General features: G+C 34.7%; 3 protein-coding genes across 3 annotated transcripts; 2 read left to right on the top strand and 1 right to left on the bottom strand.

The window, feature by feature from the left end:
* Positions 1-862: 862 nt before the first annotated feature.
* On the bottom strand, positions 863-1,426 carry LOC18035812 (receptor-like protein kinase At3g21340). The gene is made up of 2 exons (XM_006426767.2): positions 1,417-1,426; positions 863-1,254 (listed from the first exon to the last, which is right to left on the bottom strand). The coding sequence occupies exons 1-2, from the start codon at positions 1,424-1,426 to the stop codon at positions 863-865; spliced, it is 402 nt and encodes a 133-aa protein (XP_006426830.2).
* Positions 1,427-2,272: 846 nt separating this feature from the next.
* LOC18035788 (putative leucine-rich repeat receptor-like serine/threonine-protein kinase At2g19230) lies at positions 2,273-11,447 on the top strand. The gene is made up of 13 exons (XM_024181063.1): positions 2,273-2,348; positions 2,447-2,987; positions 8,250-8,728; positions 8,831-8,969; positions 9,053-9,124; positions 9,211-9,282; positions 9,371-9,436; positions 9,758-9,935; positions 10,059-10,250; positions 10,329-10,455; positions 10,547-10,609; positions 10,727-10,919; positions 11,030-11,447. The coding sequence occupies exons 1-13, from the start codon at positions 2,273-2,275 to the stop codon at positions 11,445-11,447; spliced, it is 2,616 nt and encodes an 871-aa protein (XP_024036831.1).
* A 3,052-nt stretch (positions 11,448-14,499) lies between these two features.
* On the top strand, positions 14,500-19,783 carry LOC18035786 (LRR receptor-like serine/threonine-protein kinase IOS1). The gene is made up of 13 exons (XM_024181062.1): positions 14,500-14,575; positions 14,677-15,223; positions 15,315-15,793; positions 16,099-16,237; positions 16,332-16,403; positions 16,516-16,587; positions 16,669-16,749; positions 17,622-17,773; positions 17,879-18,087; positions 18,184-18,310; positions 18,663-18,719; positions 19,050-19,239; positions 19,369-19,783. The coding sequence occupies exons 1-13, from the start codon at positions 14,500-14,502 to the stop codon at positions 19,781-19,783; spliced, it is 2,616 nt and encodes an 871-aa protein (XP_024036830.1).
* The last annotated feature ends 1,691 nt before the right edge of the window (positions 19,784-21,474 follow it).

The following is a 21,474-nucleotide window of genomic DNA, read 5'->3' as shown; positions in this document are numbered from 1 at the left end:
GTCAGCTTGGCATGATTCAAAGAATGGGGGCTAACATTGAGGGGGAGTGTTGAGAAGTCAATATTAGCCCAAATAAGTCCACACCTAAATTAATTTGATGTCATTGCTTACATCAATTTAGTTAGGTGAAAATTAGGTATTTTTCCCATGTTTAATTTCAATGGTTTAAATTAGTTTGTGGTTATTTTAATGAGTGGTTTAGATTGTTTCTTGTAACCTATAAATACCTCATTTGTATTTGAGTTTTATCATTCAACAATCAAAGCTTTATTATAAGCATTTGAAAGCTTTCTTAAGAGTTCTTCTCTTTTTTGCAATTTTGTGAGATTATTCTAAAGATAGTTTTTCTTCTTCTTGATCAATTAGAGTTTTTACTCTATTTTGATTCAACAGAGTATACATACAGTGGTCTCGAATCTTCTACAGTCTCTAATGCATGCTGCTATTGTTAAAATGGCTTTTAACTAACTTCAGCCAGGTCAGCTTCCACGTCATTATTGATAACAAACTCAACTTAACTAACTAAACCAAAGATAACAAACTTTGCTTAGCTGATTAAGCTGGCTGGTTGAGCTGATGATTAATTATATCACATTTATCTTAACACAAGTTCAAATGGATTAAAATCTGTTTTATAATCATCGAAAGTAATTTCTCAGAAGCAGTCGTCTGAGTATTTTCATTTTAAAGTAATCAGCACAGCAACTTTCCTGAAATTTCTAAAATGAACAAGTGGAATAATCAAGAAATACTCTTAATAGATTTATGAAATCCAAGAAGTACATTAGCAAGGTGACTGGACATATTTCAACAGACAGTTACAAGAATTAGACATAGCAAAGCTTTGAATTCTAAATCTTGCTCAGGCTGTAGATCCGATATCCAGATTCACAGAGATCGTTTCGCTTGGATAATCAGGTTCAGTGCTACAACTCCTTTTTTTCCGAGCTAACTCCATCATTAAGCACTCTTTTAATTCTGTCACTACCTCATTCATGTTTGGCCTTTCGGAGGAAGTACGAGATGCACATTTTACTGCAAGTTCAACAGCTCTCCATGCCGACTCAATTTCAAAACCTCCCCTTAAACATGAATCAACTATGTTTTCGATATCCCCTTTTGCAATCATGTTAGTGACAGTCTGAATTATGTGAATGTTCTCATTCTCATTCCTCACAATCACAGCCTGACTTGTTATTATCTCCAGAAGTACAACCCCAAAGCTATACACATCGCTTTTCTCGTTCAACCAGTCTGTTACAAAGTAATTTAAGTGTCTAATTAAATTTTAATTCAAAAAAATGAGAATTAATTTATCTATAGTTACTTAATAAATTTCAATTAAGAGAGGTTTTATAAGGAATCTAGAGGTGTGTCAAAATGTCTACCCTCATGTATATGCAAGGCCAAAATTACGACAGGCCATCCGGTCTAAGATTTGCGAAAATGCTGGGCCGGATATGTGAAAGGGCAGAATTTAAAAATAAGTTAACTTTTATTGAACTTTACTCCTATAAACCCACATTTTCGATAAGAGGGGATGCTAATTAACTCAATTAGGGAGATATTAGTAAATTCATTATCCATATTAAGGAAAGAAATTATGAATTTAACTCAAATTTATGAATAAATAACCTAATATTTATAAATAATTACGGGTTACGTACAAACACTGTAATCAAATGAATTAATAAATACAACAGTTACGATTTAATGAAGCAACTAAATAGTAGAGACAACTTTGTACCACTCATATTTTGAATATGACATTGTAAGTCAAGAGTAAACAAGGAGAGAAAACACAAGGAGATTGTCAACAGAACTTGAAGAAGTCTTTCGAAGAGTGTTTCAAATGCTCAGCCAATTTGGCACTTATATTTCAATTATTATAGGCAAAAGTCCTTTTCTGATATGTTGACAGATTTTTAGAGTGCATTATAAATATATGTATTTAGACTCTTAGCAGATTTTATATCATAATGTATAGGTAGATGTAACAATTCAAAACAAAAAAAAGAATAATATGCTCACATTTATGTAAGTACATTAGTCTAAAATTTTGCAAGTGCATTATCGTAATTATAAATTATTGGAACACTTGGCTTATAATAACATGAATATGATATCTCCAAGTCGAAACTTGCTTATAGTTGCAAGAAATTAACTTTTGACTTGCTTCTAAAGCTCATCGTTGTACTTTGCACTCTAAATTTTATGAAGGTAATTGTTCACAACCTAGCCTGAAAAAGAAGAAACCCGAATCACCATAAAGATGTCGAGACAATTCATCTCTGCATTTCTTTGCTTAGTTGCTCTCATTGCTCTGGTTCGTGGTCAGAGTCAGTCAGGTTAATTTCAACAATAACTCAGTTTCTAAGTATCAGTTGTAGTTGTTATTAACCAATCATATCCTAAAATATTCTGCCTGTCTACTTTTATGTCCTAGGCTTTATTAGCATAGATTGCGGACTATCAGAGAACTCTGGCTATACCGACAAGCTAACAGGCTTAAATTACACTTCCGATGCAACCTTGATAGAGACTGGTGTTATCTATAATATATCATCTGTCTACAGCAGAGCCACCCTTGCACAACAATTCTTGAATGTGAGAAGCTTCCTTGAAGGAGCAAGAAATTGTTACACTCTAAAACCGGCCCGTGGCAACACTAAATTTCTTATAAGAGCTAGTTTTATGTATGGAAATTATGATGGCCAAGGTAAGCCACCAAGTTTTGATATCATTCTGGAAGCTGATGTGTGGGATTCGATTGAATTTGAAGATGAATCAACTATTGTCACCAAGGAGATCATCCATATTCCCCAGAAAAATTTTATCTATGTTTGTCTTGTAAACAAAGGCTCTGGAACACCTTTCATATCAGCATTAGAATTAAGGCCCTTGAAAAATTCAACTTATACGACCGAATCAGGATCACTGTCACTCTTTCGGCGCTGGGATATAGGTTCAAGAACAAGTGAAACATTCAGTTAAGACATTTATATCACAAAATTTCAGTAATTTGAGTATTGTATACTGATTGTGATTATTGATTGGTTCAACTGGTAAACCTTTTGGGTGGCACCAGAGGTCTTGGCTTATATTTCTGAAATATTTAAGAAACTTAAATATATATATATATATATATATATATATATATATATATATATATATATATATATATAATTAGAATTTGATCAACAGATTTGGAGTGTTTGTTTACAGAGAAAATCTAAAAGAAAATGTGAGAAACTTTAGTTGAGAATATTCATTTTATTCAACTTAATAACATAATGAGATTACAAAGCTTATATACTGCTATCCAGAATCATCTTAACACATACATCATTTTCACGTGTATTTATCTTTGAGAGAAGCTGAATAACCAGCTTAACAAACTCACAACTACTTCGCTGACTGGACTGCCATGTCACCATAACTAACTTAACTAATCCAATCAGTTAATCACAGTTAACACATATTCTTATCATCCCCCCTCAAGCTTTAGTTCGGGGAAGAACATTAAGCTTGGTACGAAGATAAGCAAACTGATCAAAAGAGAGGGGCTTGGTGAGAATGTCTGCAAGTTGTTCTGAACTGGAAACATGGCTGATCGTGAGTTGCTTCTGGGCAATATGCTCTCGAATAAAATGAAGATCCAACTCAATGTGCTTTGTTTGAGAGTGATACTTAGGATTGCTAGCTAATGCCTCAGCACTCTGATTATCACAGTACAGAACAGGACTTTGAGTTGGCTAAATTTGCAGTTCTTGAAGTAAATAAGTAAGCCAAAGAATTTCAGAGGTTGCCGAAGCAAGAGCTCTATATTCAGACTCTGCTAAGGAACGAGAAACAATGGTTTGTGTTTCTTGGAGGACCAAGAAATAATATTGTTTCCTAAGAATACACAATACCCTCCAGTAGATTTTCGATCATCAGGATCAGCTGCCCAATCAGCATCAGAAAATGCTGTTAAAGTCACAGAGCCTGAATTGAAGAATTGAATCCCAAAGTGTGAACTAGCTTGAAGATATCGAAGAACCCTTTTACAAGCTTGCCAGTGTGCAATGGTTGGATGAGCTAGGAACTGACTAAGCTTGTTAACAGGATAAGCTATATCAGGTCTTGTTAGCAACACATACTGAAGAGAGCCCACAATACTTCTGTACAATGAGGGATGATCAAAAACTTCACCACTGTCCTTTGTAAGCTTATCACCTGGACTCATAGGAGTATTAAAACCTTTACTGTCAAGCATATTTGCTTTTCTAAGGATATCACCAATGTATTTGGTTTGAGATAAATGCAGTCCCTGAACAGAGGGTGTTACTTCAATACCAAGAAAGTAGTTAAACTCTCCTAGATCTTTGAGTGCAAACTCGGAATGAAGATATTGAATAACAGCCTCAATATATTGTGAATTAGAACCAGTAACTAAGATATCATCAACATATATAAGAATGAGCACAATATCATGGTCAATATGCTGAATAAACATGGATATATCAGATTTTGAGGATTGAAAACCTTTATGGAGTAAGGACCCTTTCAGCCTCTCATACCAAGCTCTAGGAGCTTGCTTGAGACCATATAAGGCTTTGTTTAACTTGCAAACATATGATGGATTTGCAGAGTCTATAAAACCTTGTGGCTGATGCATGAACACATCCTCTTCAAGCATACCATTGAGAAACGCATTAGTAACATCAAGCTGTCTAATCTGCCAATGATGCAATACTGCTAGACTGAGGACAACTCTGACTGTGCAAGGTTTCACAACTGGGCTGAAGGTCTCAAAGAAATCCACCCCTTGAGTTTGATGGTAACCCTTGGCAACCAACCTAGCTTTGTATTTAGAAATGCTGCCATCATGGTTATACTTCACCTTAAATACCCACTTATTACCAAGTATTTTAGCAGCACTTTCAGAGGGTACTAGAGTCCAGGTTTGATTTCTTTGCAGAGCATCAAATTCCTCTTTCATTTACTTTCGCCACACCAATCAAGCTTGACAGATCGAATTATACTATATGGAAATCTCAAATCCTTTTAGCCATTCGAGCAAATGATCTGGAAGGTTTTCTTGATGGATCACGTACCTGTCCAAACCAGCTGCTGACTGGTGAATCAACAAGCACAGATGCGGCAGTCATCTTAGAAAATCCTGCTTACACTACTTGGAAAAGGCAAGATCATATGATCTTGAGCTGGCTTCTATCTTCAATCAGTGTGGAGATCTTAAGCATTGTGGTAAATTCTAAAAACTCTCGAGAACTTTGGATAAGCTTAGAGGAACAGTTTGGATTTGAAACATTAGCTAAGAAAGTGCATTTAAAGATGCTGCTAAATAATCTTAAGAAAGGATCCATGTCAATTACTGAATATTTTTGTAAACTAAGGTCAGTAATTGATGAATTAGCAATGGCTGGAAGTTCAGTTAGTTCTATTGACTTCATTACACATTTAATCTCAGGGCTAGGACAAGCTTACTATCATGTTGTAGTTTATATTGAGGCAAATGCTCTTAAAATGAGCATCAATGAGGCTTATTCTATGTTGCTATCTCATGAAGCTAGGCTTGAGAGTAATCATTCTAGTGTAGCTAAGGAAACTAAGCTGAATTTTAGTGCTAATGTGGCTCAGACTGGTAATAATCAGAAGAAGTCAGGAAACAATGCTAATTGGAATACTAATAACCAGGGTAATTGGAATGGTAATTTTGTGAATAGAAATGGAAATGGAAATTTCAATAATAGAGGAGGTTATGGATCTGGCAGAGGTGGCTTTATGGATCAAAACTCAGGGAGAGGCTGGTTTGGAAATCAAGGAAGAGGTTCAAACTCTGGTGGTTTTAATGGAAATACTGGTGGATTTAGTGGAAATGGTGGTTATAATGGTGGAAATCCAAGGTCCTCTGGTGGCTTTGGTAGAGGAGGTGGCAGAGGAAATATTACCTGCCAAATATGTTTTAAACCAAACCATTCAGCTGTTGATTGTAGAAACAGATTTAACAGAAATTTTGTTTCAAATTCTCCAATGCAGAATCCAGGGTCAAGAACAGCTTATATGGCTACCTCAGAAGGAGTTGCTGATCAGGGATGGTATCTGGACAGTGGAGCCACTCATCATCTCACCAACAATGTGCAAAACCTGGTTGAAGGTAATCCTTATAATGGTGCTCAACTGTTGTTTGTTGGAAATGGACAAGGTCTTACTATCACACATATTGGCTGCACCCATCTTTCTACTTCTTTTGGCACATGTTTATCCTTAACCAATATTTTGTGTGTTCCTAAAATAACCAAAAACATCATCAGTATATCTAAACTTCTTTTGGATAATAACATAATCATTGAATTTTGTTCCACCATGTGCTTTATTAAGGACAAGAAAGAGGGAACTTTGCTGGCACAAGGGATTGTTAAAGGTGGTCTTTACAAGCTACTGTCACTTGATGTCTTCTCTCCTTACTCTGCAGATTGCAATCCAAATCTTTTTAAACCAAGTTCCATGTTGTCATTTTGTTTTGATAATAAAGTTGTAAACTCTTTACCAAAGTCAAATAATCGTGTGTCAAAGTTGAACAATGTAAATATGTCTGAAGCTTTTGCATGTTCTGTTTCTAGAAATTCTTCTAGAGCTGGAAAGATATCAGTTCAGTTGTTATATAATAGATATGGTCATCCCAATAAACATGCTTTGCAAACAATTATTAAAAGTCTTCCCACACATTGCCTTTCAAATCAATTCATTAGCTTCTGTGATGCTTGTCACCATGGCAAAATGCATCAACTTCATTTTTCTGTCACTACCATTAAAACAAAAGCACCACTTGAGCTTTTATATACAGATGTATAGGGACCAGCTCCTGAATATTCAATGAGTGGATACAGATATTATATCTCTTTTGTGGATGATTTCACTCGATATTCTTGGATTTTTCCTCTCACAGCAAAGTTAGAAGCCTTAGAAACCTTCAAATACTTCAAACTTCTTGTTGAAAAACAGTTCTCCTTGTCTATCAAAACACTATAGTCATTTATGGGGGGTGAATTTATAGCTTTTAAAACCTTTCTTCAGTAAGAGGGTATATGTTTTAGGTATAGTTGTCCATATACACACCATCAAAATGGTGTTGTTGAGAGGAAACACAGGCATATTGTTGAAACAGGTCTGACACTTCTAGCTCAATCACAATTACCTCTCTCCTTTTGGTGGGAAGCATTCCACACTGCTTCTTTCCTTATCAACAGAATGCCCAAATCAGTTCTAAACAATCTATCCCCATTTCAGAAATTACATAATCATCTGCTTGACTATCAGTTTCCAAAGGTTTTTGGTTGCTCCTGTTTTCCATTCCTCAGACCTTATAACCAGCATAAACTTGACTTTCATACTCAAAAATGTATTTTCATTGGTTACAGTCCACTTCATAAAGGTTATAAGTGTTTAAATTCATCTGGTAAAGTGTTTGTTGCTCGGCATGTTGTTTTTAATGAAACTGAGTTTCCTTACACAGAATTGTTTCTAAAACACTCTACCTCACAAGTCTCCAATGTTGATGTCTCTTCTTCACCAGTACAATTTTCTTTTCTTCAAACTTCTGCCCAGGTTGACAGTAGCAATGTAGAGTCATCATCTCCTAATTTTCATCCAGCAATGTCTCCTCCATCAAGTTCCAGTTCAACACAACCTTCTTCTTCTCATCCTTCAGCTGAACCAACTCACTCATCTTCATTACCATCTCACCCAATGATTACTAGAGCTAAAGCTGGTATCTTCAAACCCAAGTCATATCTAGCAGCTACTGAAAATCTTGAGCCAACTAGTGTAAAAAGTGCCTTGCATGACCCCAAGTGGTTTTGTGCTATGAAGGAGGAATTTGATGCTCTGATACCAAATTAGAATTTGATCAACAGATTTGGAGTGTTTGTTTACAGAGAAAATCTAAAAGAAAATGTGAGAAACTTTAGTTGAGAATATTCATTTTATTCAACTTAATAACAGAATGAGATTACAAAGCTTATATACTGCTATCCAGAATCATCTTAACACATACATCATTTTCACGTGTATTTATCTTTGAGAGAAGCTGAATAACCAACTTAACAAACTCACAACTACTTTGCTGACTGGACTGCCATGTCACCATAACTAACTTAACTAATCCAATCAGTTAATCACAGTTAACACATATTCTTATCATATATATATTCTTGATTGATCACTAAGTAAAATTATATATTTTGTAGGTACCCAGATGATATTTATGATCGTATATGGTTGCCAAATAGTCTCCCGAATTCGGAACCAATTAATACGACGAGCGATATCATCTCCATGAATGATTACCAAGGACCATCTACTGTCATGCAGACTGCGGTCATACCAACAAATGGTAGCAACTCCTTGCAGTTAAGTTGGGAGCCTATTGATCCCAAATTCCTTTATTATGCCTATTTGTACTTTTCTGAATTTGAAAATGTGCAAGCCAATAACCAGACCAGAGAAATAATCATCTATATCAATGGAATAGATTGGTTTGGCCCTTTCTCTCCCTTGCACTTTGCCGCAAACACTATATACAGCACATGGCCAATATTGACTGCAGAAAAAATTGAGTTCTCAATCAACACAACAGAAAGTTCAACCCTACCGCCTATCCTGAATGCCTATGAGATTTATCGGGCAAAAGAATTCCTGCAATTTCTGACAAACCAACAAGATGGTATGTTCTTCCAAAACATTTTTTAAATATTAATGGAATTGATGGTTAGATTCAGTCATCATTTGTTTAGCACTTAATCATTTTCGCTTCTAAAACAATTACTTGAGGCTATCATGAATATCAAGTCAAAATATGGTGTGAAACGAAATTGGCAAGGAGATCCATGCGTCCCTATAGCTTACTTGTGGCAAGGACTTAATTGCAGCTACCCTGAATATGATCCTCCTAGGATCACATCCCTGTAAGTTTATTCTTTTGAACAACTCCTTTGCTCTTAACCTTGGTACGCAGTCTGTTTTGTTAATAAAATTGACATGGAAGCAGGAATCTATCATCGAGTGGAATAGCTGGGGACATAGCTCCATATATATCTACTCTCACGTCCATACAAATATTGTAAGCATCTAAATCTCAGAATACAAAAGCTATGTTGAAGTAACTGAAGTGATTAATTAGCTTAGTATTTTCAATCACCATTTCAGGGATTTATCAAACAATAATTTGACGGGGCCTGTTCCTGATTTTCTATCACAACTACCATTTTTGACAGAGCTGTAAGTTACATGAGATCGATTATAATGAATAAGAATATTTCTTGGTTGTTTCTGGAAAGAAAGGATCAGAGTTGATATTCATTTGCAGAAACTTGAAAGGTACAATTCCAAATGGACTTATTGAAAAGCAGAAGAATGGTTTGCTGTCATTGAGGTATATGCTCAATTCTGTCCAAAGTTCTAGATCAGTATCATTATATATAGTCCATAGCTTAGACAACTTTTACTTTGGGATTCGGACATGAATATGTTAAAACAAAGGACACAAACCCCTGCCCAATAATTCCAAAACTTACCCTAATGTGAGGGAATTTGAACCTCTAGCATAAATCTTAAAAGTTTTATCAAGAAGCAACTAAAACCACAGCGAATCTTATTCCAGCTGAACACAAGTAAATTTGAACACTAAAATTTGAGATTTTGACTTTTGTGATATTTCACATTGTTATTAATCATCATGATCGGTTAATTTTAGTGTGGAAGGAAATCCAGATCTCTGTCCTGAAGCTTCCTGCACAGCTGATGAGAGCAATGGCAGCAGAGACAATAAATTTGTTGTTCCAGTAGTAGCATCCGTTGTTTCACTTTGCGTCCTTGTAACTGCAATGGCCATATTATGGAGCCTTAGAAGGAGAATGCAAGGTACCAACACCGTCCATATTTTCCATATTTTAAGTTCCGGAACATACATTAAAATTTTATCAAATTATTCATATCGAAGGGATTGATCATGCTTATGAAATTCTCTGAGTATCAATTATTTATCAGTTGCAAAGAATGGATCATTCGAGCTGAAAAATCAAAGGTTCTCATACTCCAATGTACTAAGGATTACTAATAACTTCGAGAGGGTGCTTGGGAATGGAGGATTTGGGACAGTTTACCATGGATACTTAGATGGTACTGAAGTTGCTGTGAAGATGCTCTCTCCATCATCAGCTCAAGGTTACAAGCAGTTCCAAGCTGAGGTATGCAGCCTAACTAGTACGAAAGTATTAATTCTAAACGGACCAAGTACTAAGATTGGGTGTTTTATTTTATTATAGGTCGAGCTTTTGATGAGAATTCATCATAAAAACTTGACAACGCTTGTTGGATATTGCGATGAGGGCACAAACAGGGGACTAATCTATGAGTTCATGGCCAATGGAAACTTACAAGCACTTCTCTTAGGTTGGTTTGTTTATATACTCCTTTCATTAGTAAAATAGCTTATCTAGCTCATTTAAATTTGACTTTCACATTCACATTGCTTATGATACAGGTGAAGAAGCGGATATCTTGAGTTGGGAAGGGAGACTTCGGATAGCAATAGAGGCTGCAAAGGGTAATTTGAAGCAAATGTTTTTTGAATATTTTGTTTCTACAAATTCCGCATCTATTTTCTATTGAATAAAGCTAATAAAACCAAGCGAATTAATATGCTCTGATATTTGAAACATAGGATTGGAGTATCTTCACAGTGGTTGCACACCACCCATAGTACACAGAGATGTGAAGTCCACAAACATTTTATTGAGTGAAAAGTTTCAGGCAAAAATAGCTGATTTCGGCCTTTCTAGAACTTTCCCGGTCGAAGGAAGTGGAACTCATGTAACAACAACTATTGCTGGAACCCCTGGATACTTTGACCCTGCGTAAGTAGCTAGCCCCACTGTGGTTACCCCTATAAATGTTTCCGTAATAACTATGAATTTCAGCTGAAGTTTTAATTTTATTTCACTCACACACATTATCGGCCTGGCAGGTACTACATATCAAACAGGTTAACAGAAAAAAGTGATGTGTATAACTTCGGAGTGGTTCTCTTGGAGATAATCACAAGCAAATCTGTGATTGAGAGAACCCATGAGAGGACTCATATAACTCAGTGGGTAAGTTTCATGCTGGGGAAGGGAGATATAGAAAGTATTGTGGATCCAAGATTACTTGAAGATTTTGATATCAACTCTGTCTGGAAAACGGTAGAAATAGCTATGGCTTGTGTTTCTCAAACTTCCACTAAAAGGCCAACCATGAATCAGGTAGTGATGGAATTGAACGAGTCTTTAGCAATTGAAACTGCTCGTTTGAAGGCTGCTGGCAAGGAGTATGAATCAAAAGATTCTATCGAATCAATCAGTGTGAATCAGCATAGTGAATTATCTCCGTTAGCTAGACAGTAATTTCTCAAAATTCTGTTCGTATGTATGCGAGTCACTGTAAATTAATGTACGCCAGGTTTCAGTTCCTTTTTTTTTTTAATAACTTCGAGAGGGCAAAATGGGAAGCAGCAATGTGCCTACTTTAGTTGATGTACAGATATTTTCTGTAAATTTCGTTTTATATACGTGCTTAGAGTCATTTTCTGGAGAGATTCTTGGTGCTCCTATTAAATTGCATCAATTTTTGTTATATGTATATTAATGTTTTCATAATTGATTTAGAGATACGAATGAAGCAAGAACTGAACTCAAGAGGACAGAATGAAGGCTTGGGTATCTAAGATTTTTTATTATTAAATTTCTTTTATTTGTTCTAATAATAGAAGAAATCCTAAGTTTTGTAATCGAATCAAGACTTAAAGCTCGATCAGAACACCCCAAGCCCTTGATTAACAACTACGAATGAATCACGTGTGTGGCACGTGATCACCTATGTCATTTCCAAAACGGCAAAACTCAATCGTTTTGATCCTGGATTTTTACACCAATTTCATGTTTGAAGTTGTTTAATTTGCTCTCATAACATTTAGTAAGAGTGAAGTGAAGTGGTTGATTCATTTGATTACACGAGCTCCCAATTCATAGTTTACAAAAGAAAAGAATGGAACCAGGGGTTCCGGCAATAACAGTTACTTGTTACTTAGCGTAGAGAGACAAGGGGTTCCAGCAATAACAGAACAAATCTAACGTACGATTGTACGACTTGATTATATTGATTTTGATTGAATTAATAATAAACAAATAATCAAAATGTAATTATCCCAATAGAGATTGAAAATCTCCTAATTAATTAATTGATTCCTAGCAAATCTGTCCCTACAAGAAGGCGGTGAGTGGGTCACCAGATATTTATTAAAACAAAGACCCGATATCAGTCTTCTAATTAAATGCCTAAAGTATTCTAGACAAGCAGTTGTTGCTTCACAATTATTGGGATACACAGTTGCTTCTGAGCAATGGACTGACATTTTCTTTGAATTTGACACGTTCATATATAATTAAACAAGTTTAATTTGACATTTAATAAGAAGAATCAACTGAAATGAAGCATTAGTTAACTACAATTTGTTGTTGGTGAGCTATTAGACTATATAGCTTGGCGATACTTTAATTCAATCATGTGTGTTGTAATTTTGGTGGACTTTCTTCTTGCATAACTGCTTGTTTCTTAGCAAAATTAACGAATTATATATATAATTATTATGACGAGAGTGAGGCCGACATTTACCAAATTGCTGACTAAAACTCACCCGATTTTTTAGACATGTTATAATCGGTCGTGACATAAACTTCTATATTATCTGTTAATTTTCTGTATAGATATTTGAAATTCATAATTAGTTGACAATATTATTATTGTTGATTTTGTTGTTGTTGTTTTTTACTAGCTAGCTAGATAACAAAAAAAAAAAGTAAGCTATTGGATAAAGTTCAAATTTGTTTTGAGTTGGACTATTGGCTCCCTCTAATCTCCTCATGGAACACCTTTTTCCAGTTATATTTGTTTTCTTTCCAAAAATCTCCTTTTATTTTCAAAGACACTCTTTTAGTTTTTCATTTAATCTTTTTTCACTGAATAAACTCAAAATAGTATTGTGCTATTTTTCATTACTTTTGAAATCTTATTATTATCCTACATACAAATTAAAATCTTTCTCAGTGATAAAGTTTGAATATTAATCATTAGCTTTTTTTAGATTGCAGTTTGAAAGTAATCTTAAGTACAAAATAATTAATGGAGTTTTATAAGAATAATGAAGGGGTGCCAATAGATTCACTCATTTGTTTTTTAATCCCTTATCTCTTCATAAATTCAATTTGGGTGGACTATCCAAATAAAGTTATTTGAAAATCACGCCATCAAACCCTTAGGAGTTCGCGATGGGGCTGGCTAGAGCCAAATATAGATAATATACAAAAGTTTGATTTGCCCACAATTTCTAAGTTAAAGTATCAATTTTGTATCTTTAAAAAAAAAGTATCAATTTTGTAAAACTTCAAAAAGCCAATGGATTGGACCAATTATTTTTAAAAAATTTAACTGACATGTAACCTAACTCTCTTTATTGTATAGATCAAGTTGGCGATTTAACTTTTTTTTTTCATAAATGCTAATTAAGGTCTTTTTTAACATGGTCGTATTTACTGTAAAATGACATTTGAGTTGAAATTTCGCAACTTTATCATAATAAATATGCATGACCGAAACATTTGAGTTAAATATATATGATGATTTTCATATGGTATCATTCTCACAGTTACCAGAAAAATTGAATGAATTCTAATTTAAATTACTTATTAGTTCATCCTGCTATTCAATTAATGAATATCATATATGAATATCATCTTACATACAATCATGAATGCCACCTTATTTAAACTGAATAAAATTACCGAATGACCTAACAGTTTAAGGCATTAATAGTTAAGGAACCAATAATTATATTAAAAACAAGTAACAGACCTCAATAAAGTCTAGTAATAATACTAAAAACAAGTCTTAAGGGACACTTAAAGCTCATAAATGGGCCAAGGATCTGAAATTGTTAAAATTGAGTCTGCTGTAGAGAGATGAATTGGAGACCTAAGTCTAATACAATATTAGAAAAACTAATTTATTCAAAAATTTAAGCTGATGGGTCTGAACATATATACTTAACCCAAAAACTTATTCTCAATCGCTATAGGATTTTTTTTCCCCCCCTATCATGTGCAGGTGCATGCGGGTCTTTTTGAACCTTATCATGTGGAAAGTTAGTGGGAGCTCTACTCATAGATGAATTGGCTCTAATACCATAAGTTAATTCATGAATTAGAGTTGTCCGAAACTTATATACTCAGGCTAAGAACTATTTTTAATTAATAATATATGAGATTTTCATCTTTAGAAGGATAATGCTTAGAAAGTATAATATTATTCTAAAAAGGTTGTGTTGATTATTATAATATACTGGCTGTATAAATTGAATGAAGACTGCCTCTTCTAAACCCAGATAGAGCAATAGAGAGTGAGATGGCTGTCATGATGTTAAACTATTTGCTGCCAGCATTTTTGGGTATCATTATGGCTCATGCTCAGAATCAATCAGGTATTGAATAACTCAATTTTAGAAACCAATCTTTATATGATTAGTTATACATTAACTAACTCTACAGTATATTGCTTTTTCCTTCTCTGCCGATGCTCCAGGCTTTATTAGCATTGACTGTGGAATACCACATGATTCTAGCTATACCGACAAGATAACAGGCATAAATTACGTTTCAGATTCAACCTTCATAGATACTGGTGTAATCAATAACATATCATCCGAATACAGCAGCAATAAGACACTTGAGCGACAATTTTTAAATGTGAGAAGCTTCCCTGAAGGAATAAGAAACTGTTACACCCTAAAACCCTCAAGTGGCGATGTAAAGTTTTTGATCAGGGCAAGATTTATGTATGGTAATTATGATGGCCAAAACATAATACCAAGTTTCAGTCTTCTTCTTGAAGCTGATGTGTGGGATTCAGTGAATCTGAAAGATGCATCGGGCATTGTTACTAAAGAGATCATCCATGCTCCAAAGAAAAATTATATGTACGTTTGTCTTGTAAACACAGGCTCTGGAACACCTTTCATATCAGCTTTAGAATTAAGGCCTCTGAAAAATTCCACTTACGAAACTCAGTCAGGTTCATTACTTCTGTATGGGAGGTGGGATGTAGGTTCAACGACCAGTGAAGCAATCAGGTAATTGTTACGTTAGTTATATATCATTAACTAAGTTTGATTAAGATGAATCTTCGTTGCTAATTAACTGAAATCGTACGTGTAAATTCAGGTACCCAGATGATGTTTATGATCGCATATGGTCGCCCTATCGCTCCCTCAGATGGGAAAGTATAACTCGTCGCTCCGACAGTACTTTCTTCGAGAACGATTGGCAACTACCGCTCACAATCATGAGGACGGCCGTCAGGCCAGCAAACGCTAGCATCAACTCTTTGAGTTTTTATTGGAAGACTAGTACTCCCGAATCTCAATATTATATCTTTTTGCACTTTGCCGAAGTTGAAGGGAGACAAGAAAACCAGACTAGAGAAATGAGCATCTATTCAAATGGAAAGTTATGGTATGGACCTTTCGTTCCTTATACCTTTTTCACAACAACTCTTGTCAGCATTTATCCCTCGAAAGGATCAGAAAGAATTGATTTCTCAATCAACAAAACTGAGAACTCAACACTACCCCCCATTCTCAACGCTGAGGAGATATATCTGGCAAAGGAATTCCCAAGTTCACTAACAAGCCAACAAGATGGTATATATGTTTTTTTCCTTGAATAGTTTTGGTAACAATTAAGAATTTTTCGAAACAATGAATAAATGGTTTTTCAATATACGAGTTTTAGGATTCTCCGGATCGAGCGTTTTTAAAGATAATCTTGGGTCACGTGTAGATTAATGAATGTGCATCAGTGCCTGTAATTATGATTTAGTTTGCTTTTTACATCTTATGTGACAACCACGGATACATGCTCACCACTTTCTCTCAGAATTTTTGTCTTTTTATTAACAAAACCCTAAGTCTTATTACTACCGCTTTATGCATGCGAAAAATTGAAGTTGATGCTATCATGAGTATCAAGAAAAAGTATGGAGTGAAAAAAAACTGGCAAGGAGATCCATGTGCCCCTAAAGTTTACTTGTGGCAAGGTCTTAATTGCAGCTACGATGGTAATGAACTCCCAAGGATCATATCCCTGTAAGTTAAGTTTACATCTTTAAATAAGCTTTCTAACCGGCCTTGAGCTAATTATTAACTCTGATACGAAGTTATTGATTGGGCATGCAAGCAGGAATTTATCATCGAGTGGCATTTCTGGCGACATAATTACTTACATATTCAGTCTCACTTCCCTACAAGCTTTGTAAGCATCTCTGTCTCATGTGATAAGCCTTTAAATTGTCAACATAAATTAATGATACGGAAACTAAGTAATGATACGGAAACTAAGTGATACTTAAACGTCACCATTTCAGGGACCTCTCAAAAAATAGTTTGACAGGTTCGGTGCCCGAGTTTCTTTCAGAGCTACACTTCTTGAGAGTACTGTAAGTTATTCTTGGACTTATGATGAATAAGAGTAGTTTATCACGGCTCATTATGAAAACTAGGGCTATCTCTTTTTGCAGAAACTTGACTGGAAACAACCTTGAAGGTTCAGTCCCAGCTGGACTTCTTGAAAGAGCAAAGAACGGTTTGCTGTCATTAAGGTTACTTTTAATCCTAAAACCATGCATGTTGAGGCTCCATAAGCGAAATTTTTCGTCTCATTCCATATATATTTCTTCCACTGCTTGCGCGATAAAATATATTTATATTATTATAAATTTATAAATATAAGGTATTTGAAAATATAAAACGTAAAATCTTTAAAAAGCTCCAATTAAAATCCTAAGCCTGGTACTGGGCCAAGCCTGGCTAAGCATGCAAAATTGAGCTCAAGTCCAACCTTGCCCAACCTAGCATTTTGCCACCCCTTAAGAGTCTCGTTGGAGTAGTCATTAATTCTCCCGAATATGAAAAAGAAATCAAATAATAATAATATATATATATAAAGTATAAAAATAATACATTATCACTAAAAGATTAAAAAAATTAAATACAGAACAAAAAATTTAGTAAAAAGTAATAATTTTTTATTTTTTATGCTAGTTTCGGTGCATATATCATTGTTCAAAATAAATTAAAACTCATTGAAATAATTGGTTCAAATAAAATAATAAATGATTTTTGCAATTTATTTTATTTTACTTGTGAGATCAATTTTTTCAACATATAGATCAATTTTTTTTAGCATATACGTAAAAAGAAATAATTATTCATCGAAAAAAACTTAACAGTATTACAGTAGCCACTGCTCAGCCTCAGGTGTACTTTAGGGCTTAGGCAGTTGGGGAAAAAAAATTACTTCAGCATGTAAAAACTTGGTGGGTAGGTTGTACTTCAAAAGTTAGGTTAAAGGCTTAAGGCACGGTAGTCCCAAGCATACCCATCAATTAACTCACAATGCAGTAGCACCATCAAGCAATTCATGATTATTGTTTAAAGAATCTCTTACCATTTTATCATTTGCCAATTCTAGTGTGGACGGGAACCCAAAACTATGCCATACGGCTTCATGCAACAAAAGGCAAAACAAAAAGTATATTGTTCCTGTTGCAGCATCCGTTGTATCGCTTTCTGTCCTCCTAACAGCATTGGCAATTTTATGGAATCTGAAAAGGAGAAAGCAAGGTGTTCAAACCACTTCAAGATTTAATCCTTGAAAAACCATACATTAAAATTGTCCTATACTAAAGAATTCATACTTATATTGAACTTTAATTGTAACCTACCCAGGTGGGAGGAAGAAGGGTTCATGGGAGCTGAAAAATAGGAAATTCTCATACTCCGATGTGGCGAAGATTACAAATAACTTTGAGAAGGTTATTGGGAAAGGAGGATTTGGAACGGTTTACCATGGTTACTTGGAATTTAATGGCACTCAAGTAGCTGTGAAGATGCTCTCTGCATCATCAGTTCAAGGGTATAAGCAATTTCAAGCCGAGGTACAGTATATGTACACGCACACATTGAATAACTTTTGAACAATCGTTTTACACTATTCTACATATACGTACATAAGGATATGCACTTTCTAACAGGTGGAACTTCTTATGAGAGTTCATCATAAAAACTTGACAACCCTTGTTGGGTATTGCGATGAGGACACAAACATGGGACTGATCTATGAGTTCATGGCGAAGGGTAACTTAGAAGAGCATCTCTCAGGTTATTTTTAATCCTCAAATCATTTTCTACTTTAATAGTGTTAACATTAATTGTTATAGGACAATTCAAACCAAAGGAAATGATCAAAACACCATGTTGTCTGTGGAAATTAATCACTTCTCTGTTCATGTTTCAACATCCTCTTACCGTTGAAAAGATTCGGCTGAAGTTTTCGTAAAAAGACACAAAACTCAAAGTTAACATAATCTTTTTAACTCCAAGGGGCTCTGATGAGCTTAAAATATGAGAGAAAAACTATTAATTTACTGAAACGACATGGGTTGTTGATCATTTCCGTCAAAATGGAGTTGTAGATTATCTTACATTTTTTTCAACGAAAATGCAACAAAAGGTGCAAATACACTGACATGGGAAGCAAGGCTTCGGATAGCAACAGAGGCAGCTCAAGGTAAGGAAATCAATAACATTTTAGCTTCTATAGTTTGTGATTTATTTTATTTTATTTTAAATGTCGATACAAGGTAGCCACTCTGCTTTTGATCAGGGCTGCTGCCCTCATATTTATTAAATAGAGGCTTTTTTAAGAATTTAAAATTATGGAGACGAATTCATACTCTAATGTTTCAATAAAATAAAATTGAGTATAAAAGTCCTTATAAAATGTGAGTCGAGTAGATGTTTTGCGATATGAATATGACTTATAATCGGATTGTAATATTAAAGGCTAGATAAAATTTCACATAATAAGTTACATTAAATGCGGACCAATGAATTGTAGGGCTGGAGTATCTCCACAGTGGTTGTAAGCCACACATAGTACACGGAGATGTCAAATCAACAAACATCTTATTAAATGAAAAATTCCAGGCCAAATTAGCTGATTTTGGCCTCTCCAGAATTTTTCCGGTTGAAGGCGGAACTCACGTGTCAACAACAATTGCTGGAACTCCTGGATACCTTGACCCTGAGTAAATAGCCCTTTTCTTATTACACTTATCCATTATCATCTATGTGATTCAAAGCTAATCAGGATATGTTGGAAACCAATTATTTCAATGCCTAATATTTTTAATCTCATCTTTAATTTGGCCCTGCAGATACTATATTTCGAACCGGTTAACAGAAAAAAGTGATGTGTACAGTTTCGGAGTGGTTCTCTTGGAGATAATCACAAGCAAACCTGTGATTGAGAGAACCCATGAGAGGACTCATATAACTCAATGGGTGAGTTTCATGTTGGCAAAAGGGGATATTAAAAATATTGTTGATCCAACATTATATGGAGATTTCGATATCAACTCTGTCTGGAAAATTGTAGAAATAGCTATGGCTTGTGTCTCTCCAACTTCCACCAAAAGGCCAACCATGACTCAGGTAGTGATGGAATTGAACGAGTCTATGGCAATTGAGATTGCTCGTACGCAGGCTGGAAAGGATAATGATGAATCAAAAGTTTTAATAGAATTGATCGATGTGAATCTGCACAGTGAACGATCTCCCCTCGCTAGATAGTAATTCTTAACTAGTTATTTTAGTTTGTATGTATTTATAGTTTATGTTTGTGTGTTCGTTTACTCTTAAGAATTCATAACAGAGTAGGGATGGCAACTGGATCGCTCCATAATGGATATCCACAATATCCATCCAATTGGATCGGATAATATCCATCTAAAAATTTTTGGATTTTGAAATGGATATTTCAAAATTATATCCAGATGGATATGGATGGATATGGATAATTATTTTTACCCAATGGATATCCGTTTAACCCGACACAAGTTTAAAAAATTTTAATTTTATAAAATATAAAATATAAAATATAATAAACAAACAATTGTAAAAATATTATATTAACTAGTGAAAATTTTAAATTCCTCTCATATTAAAAACTAAAATTTTCAAAATTATCTTTTAATTTTTTAACTTATTTAATACTATTAATAATTATTATTTTATTTTATTAATTTAATATTATAAATGGACATCCACCGGAACCTCGCCGGACCACCACCGGACCTCGCCGGAATATCGCCGGACCACCACCGAACCTCGCAAGAATATCGCCGGACCACCACCAGACCTCACCAGAATATCGCCGGACCTCCGCCGGAATTCTCCGGACCTCCGCCGGAATTCGCCGGGAAGTTGCCGGACATCGCCGGAAGGTCGCCAGACCACCACCAGACTTCGCCGGAATGTCGCACCTCCGCCGGAAGGTCGCCGGAAAATTGCCGGACCGCCGCCACCGACCACCGGACCGCCATTTTATTATATATATATATTATTAGTAATATAAATAGTTTAATAACGAAATTTAATATTAAAATTTTAACTATTTTATATTATTATTTTTATATAATAAAAATAAAATATCCATGGATGTCCATAGTTATATGGATAAAATCCATATCCATGTCCAATATTAAATACTAGATATGGATATGGATATATCCATTATGGATAATTATGGATTTGTGTTTGGATGGATAATATCCTTCCATAATTGGATAAACCAAAGGGCATAACAGTCCACTCATACTGTCCAAATGGAACAGTAAAAGCGGTTTTGTAACGGTCTTTTGGATGAATTTGAATTTGCCAAAAACCAGATTTTATGTCGAATTTTGAAAATATGAAAGCAGAATGCAGTTTTTGAAGCAAATCCTTTTTATTAGGTGTTGGGTACCTAATCCATTTTAATGCTTTATTAAGGGGTTTGTAATTAATAACCAATCTTGGGGTGCCTCTTTCGATTTCAGAATTTTTATTAACATAAAAAGCAGCACAAGACTAGGGAGATCTAGATTTTACAATGAGTTCTTTGGACTCCAAATCTTTTATTTCATTTTTGCAATGGTTTTCTAAGTCCATATTCATTTGAATTGGACGAGCTTTAGTAGGAATTTGTCTCTCATCGAAAGAATTTTCATAAGGCAAATCTACCAAATGTTATTTTCTATTCCAAAAGGCAGAAGGTAGATCAGCACAAATTTCTTTTTCAATAAGGGTTTTGAAATCAGAAATTTTCTTTTGTGTGAAATCATTTTGTAATTGGCTTTGAATTCTTTGTAGATCTAAATCCTTTTGTAAAAACATTAAATCACTTTGTCTTGAACGAAGAAGATTATTGATTTGATTTTGATAAACAGAACAAGCTTTAACAATATTTAAATTCCTTGTTTTTGGTTTTTCAATAAACGGGA

This window comes from Citrus clementina, unplaced genomic scaffold, assembly GCF_000493195.1.
Source record: "Citrus clementina cultivar Clemenules unplaced genomic scaffold, Citrus_clementina_v1.0 scaffold_7, whole genome shotgun sequence".
NCBI classification, from domain to species: Eukaryota; Viridiplantae; Streptophyta; class Magnoliopsida; order Sapindales; family Rutaceae; genus Citrus; species Citrus x clementina.
This window is presented reverse-complemented; position numbering and strand designations above follow the sequence as displayed.

What these genes read in the sequence shown, in the direction of transcription:
- LOC18035788 (XM_024181063.1), top strand. Translation starts at nt 2,273, where the DNA reads ATGTCGAGACAATTCATCTCTGCATTTCTTTGCTTAGTTGCTCTCATT. An exon ending in CTCACGTCCATACAAATATT is followed by an intron (nt 9,125 to 9,210) that starts GTAAGCATCTAA and finishes TCACCATTTCAG; the next exon opens with GGATTTATCAAACAATAATT. An exon ending in CTTACAAGCACTTCTCTTAG is followed by an intron (nt 10,456 to 10,546) that starts GTTGGTTTGTTT and finishes CTTATGATACAG; the next exon opens with GTGAAGAAGCGGATATCTTG.
- LOC18035786 (XM_024181062.1), top strand. Translation starts at nt 14,500, where the DNA reads ATGGCTGTCATGATGTTAAACTATTTGCTGCCAGCATTTTTGGGTATC. An exon ending in ACGACCAGTGAAGCAATCAG is followed by an intron (nt 15,224 to 15,314) that starts GTAATTGTTACG and finishes GTGTAAATTCAG; the next exon opens with GTACCCAGATGATGTTTATG. An exon ending in AGCAACAGAGGCAGCTCAAG is followed by an intron (nt 18,720 to 19,049) that starts GTAAGGAAATCA and finishes AATGAATTGTAG; the next exon opens with GGCTGGAGTATCTCCACAGT.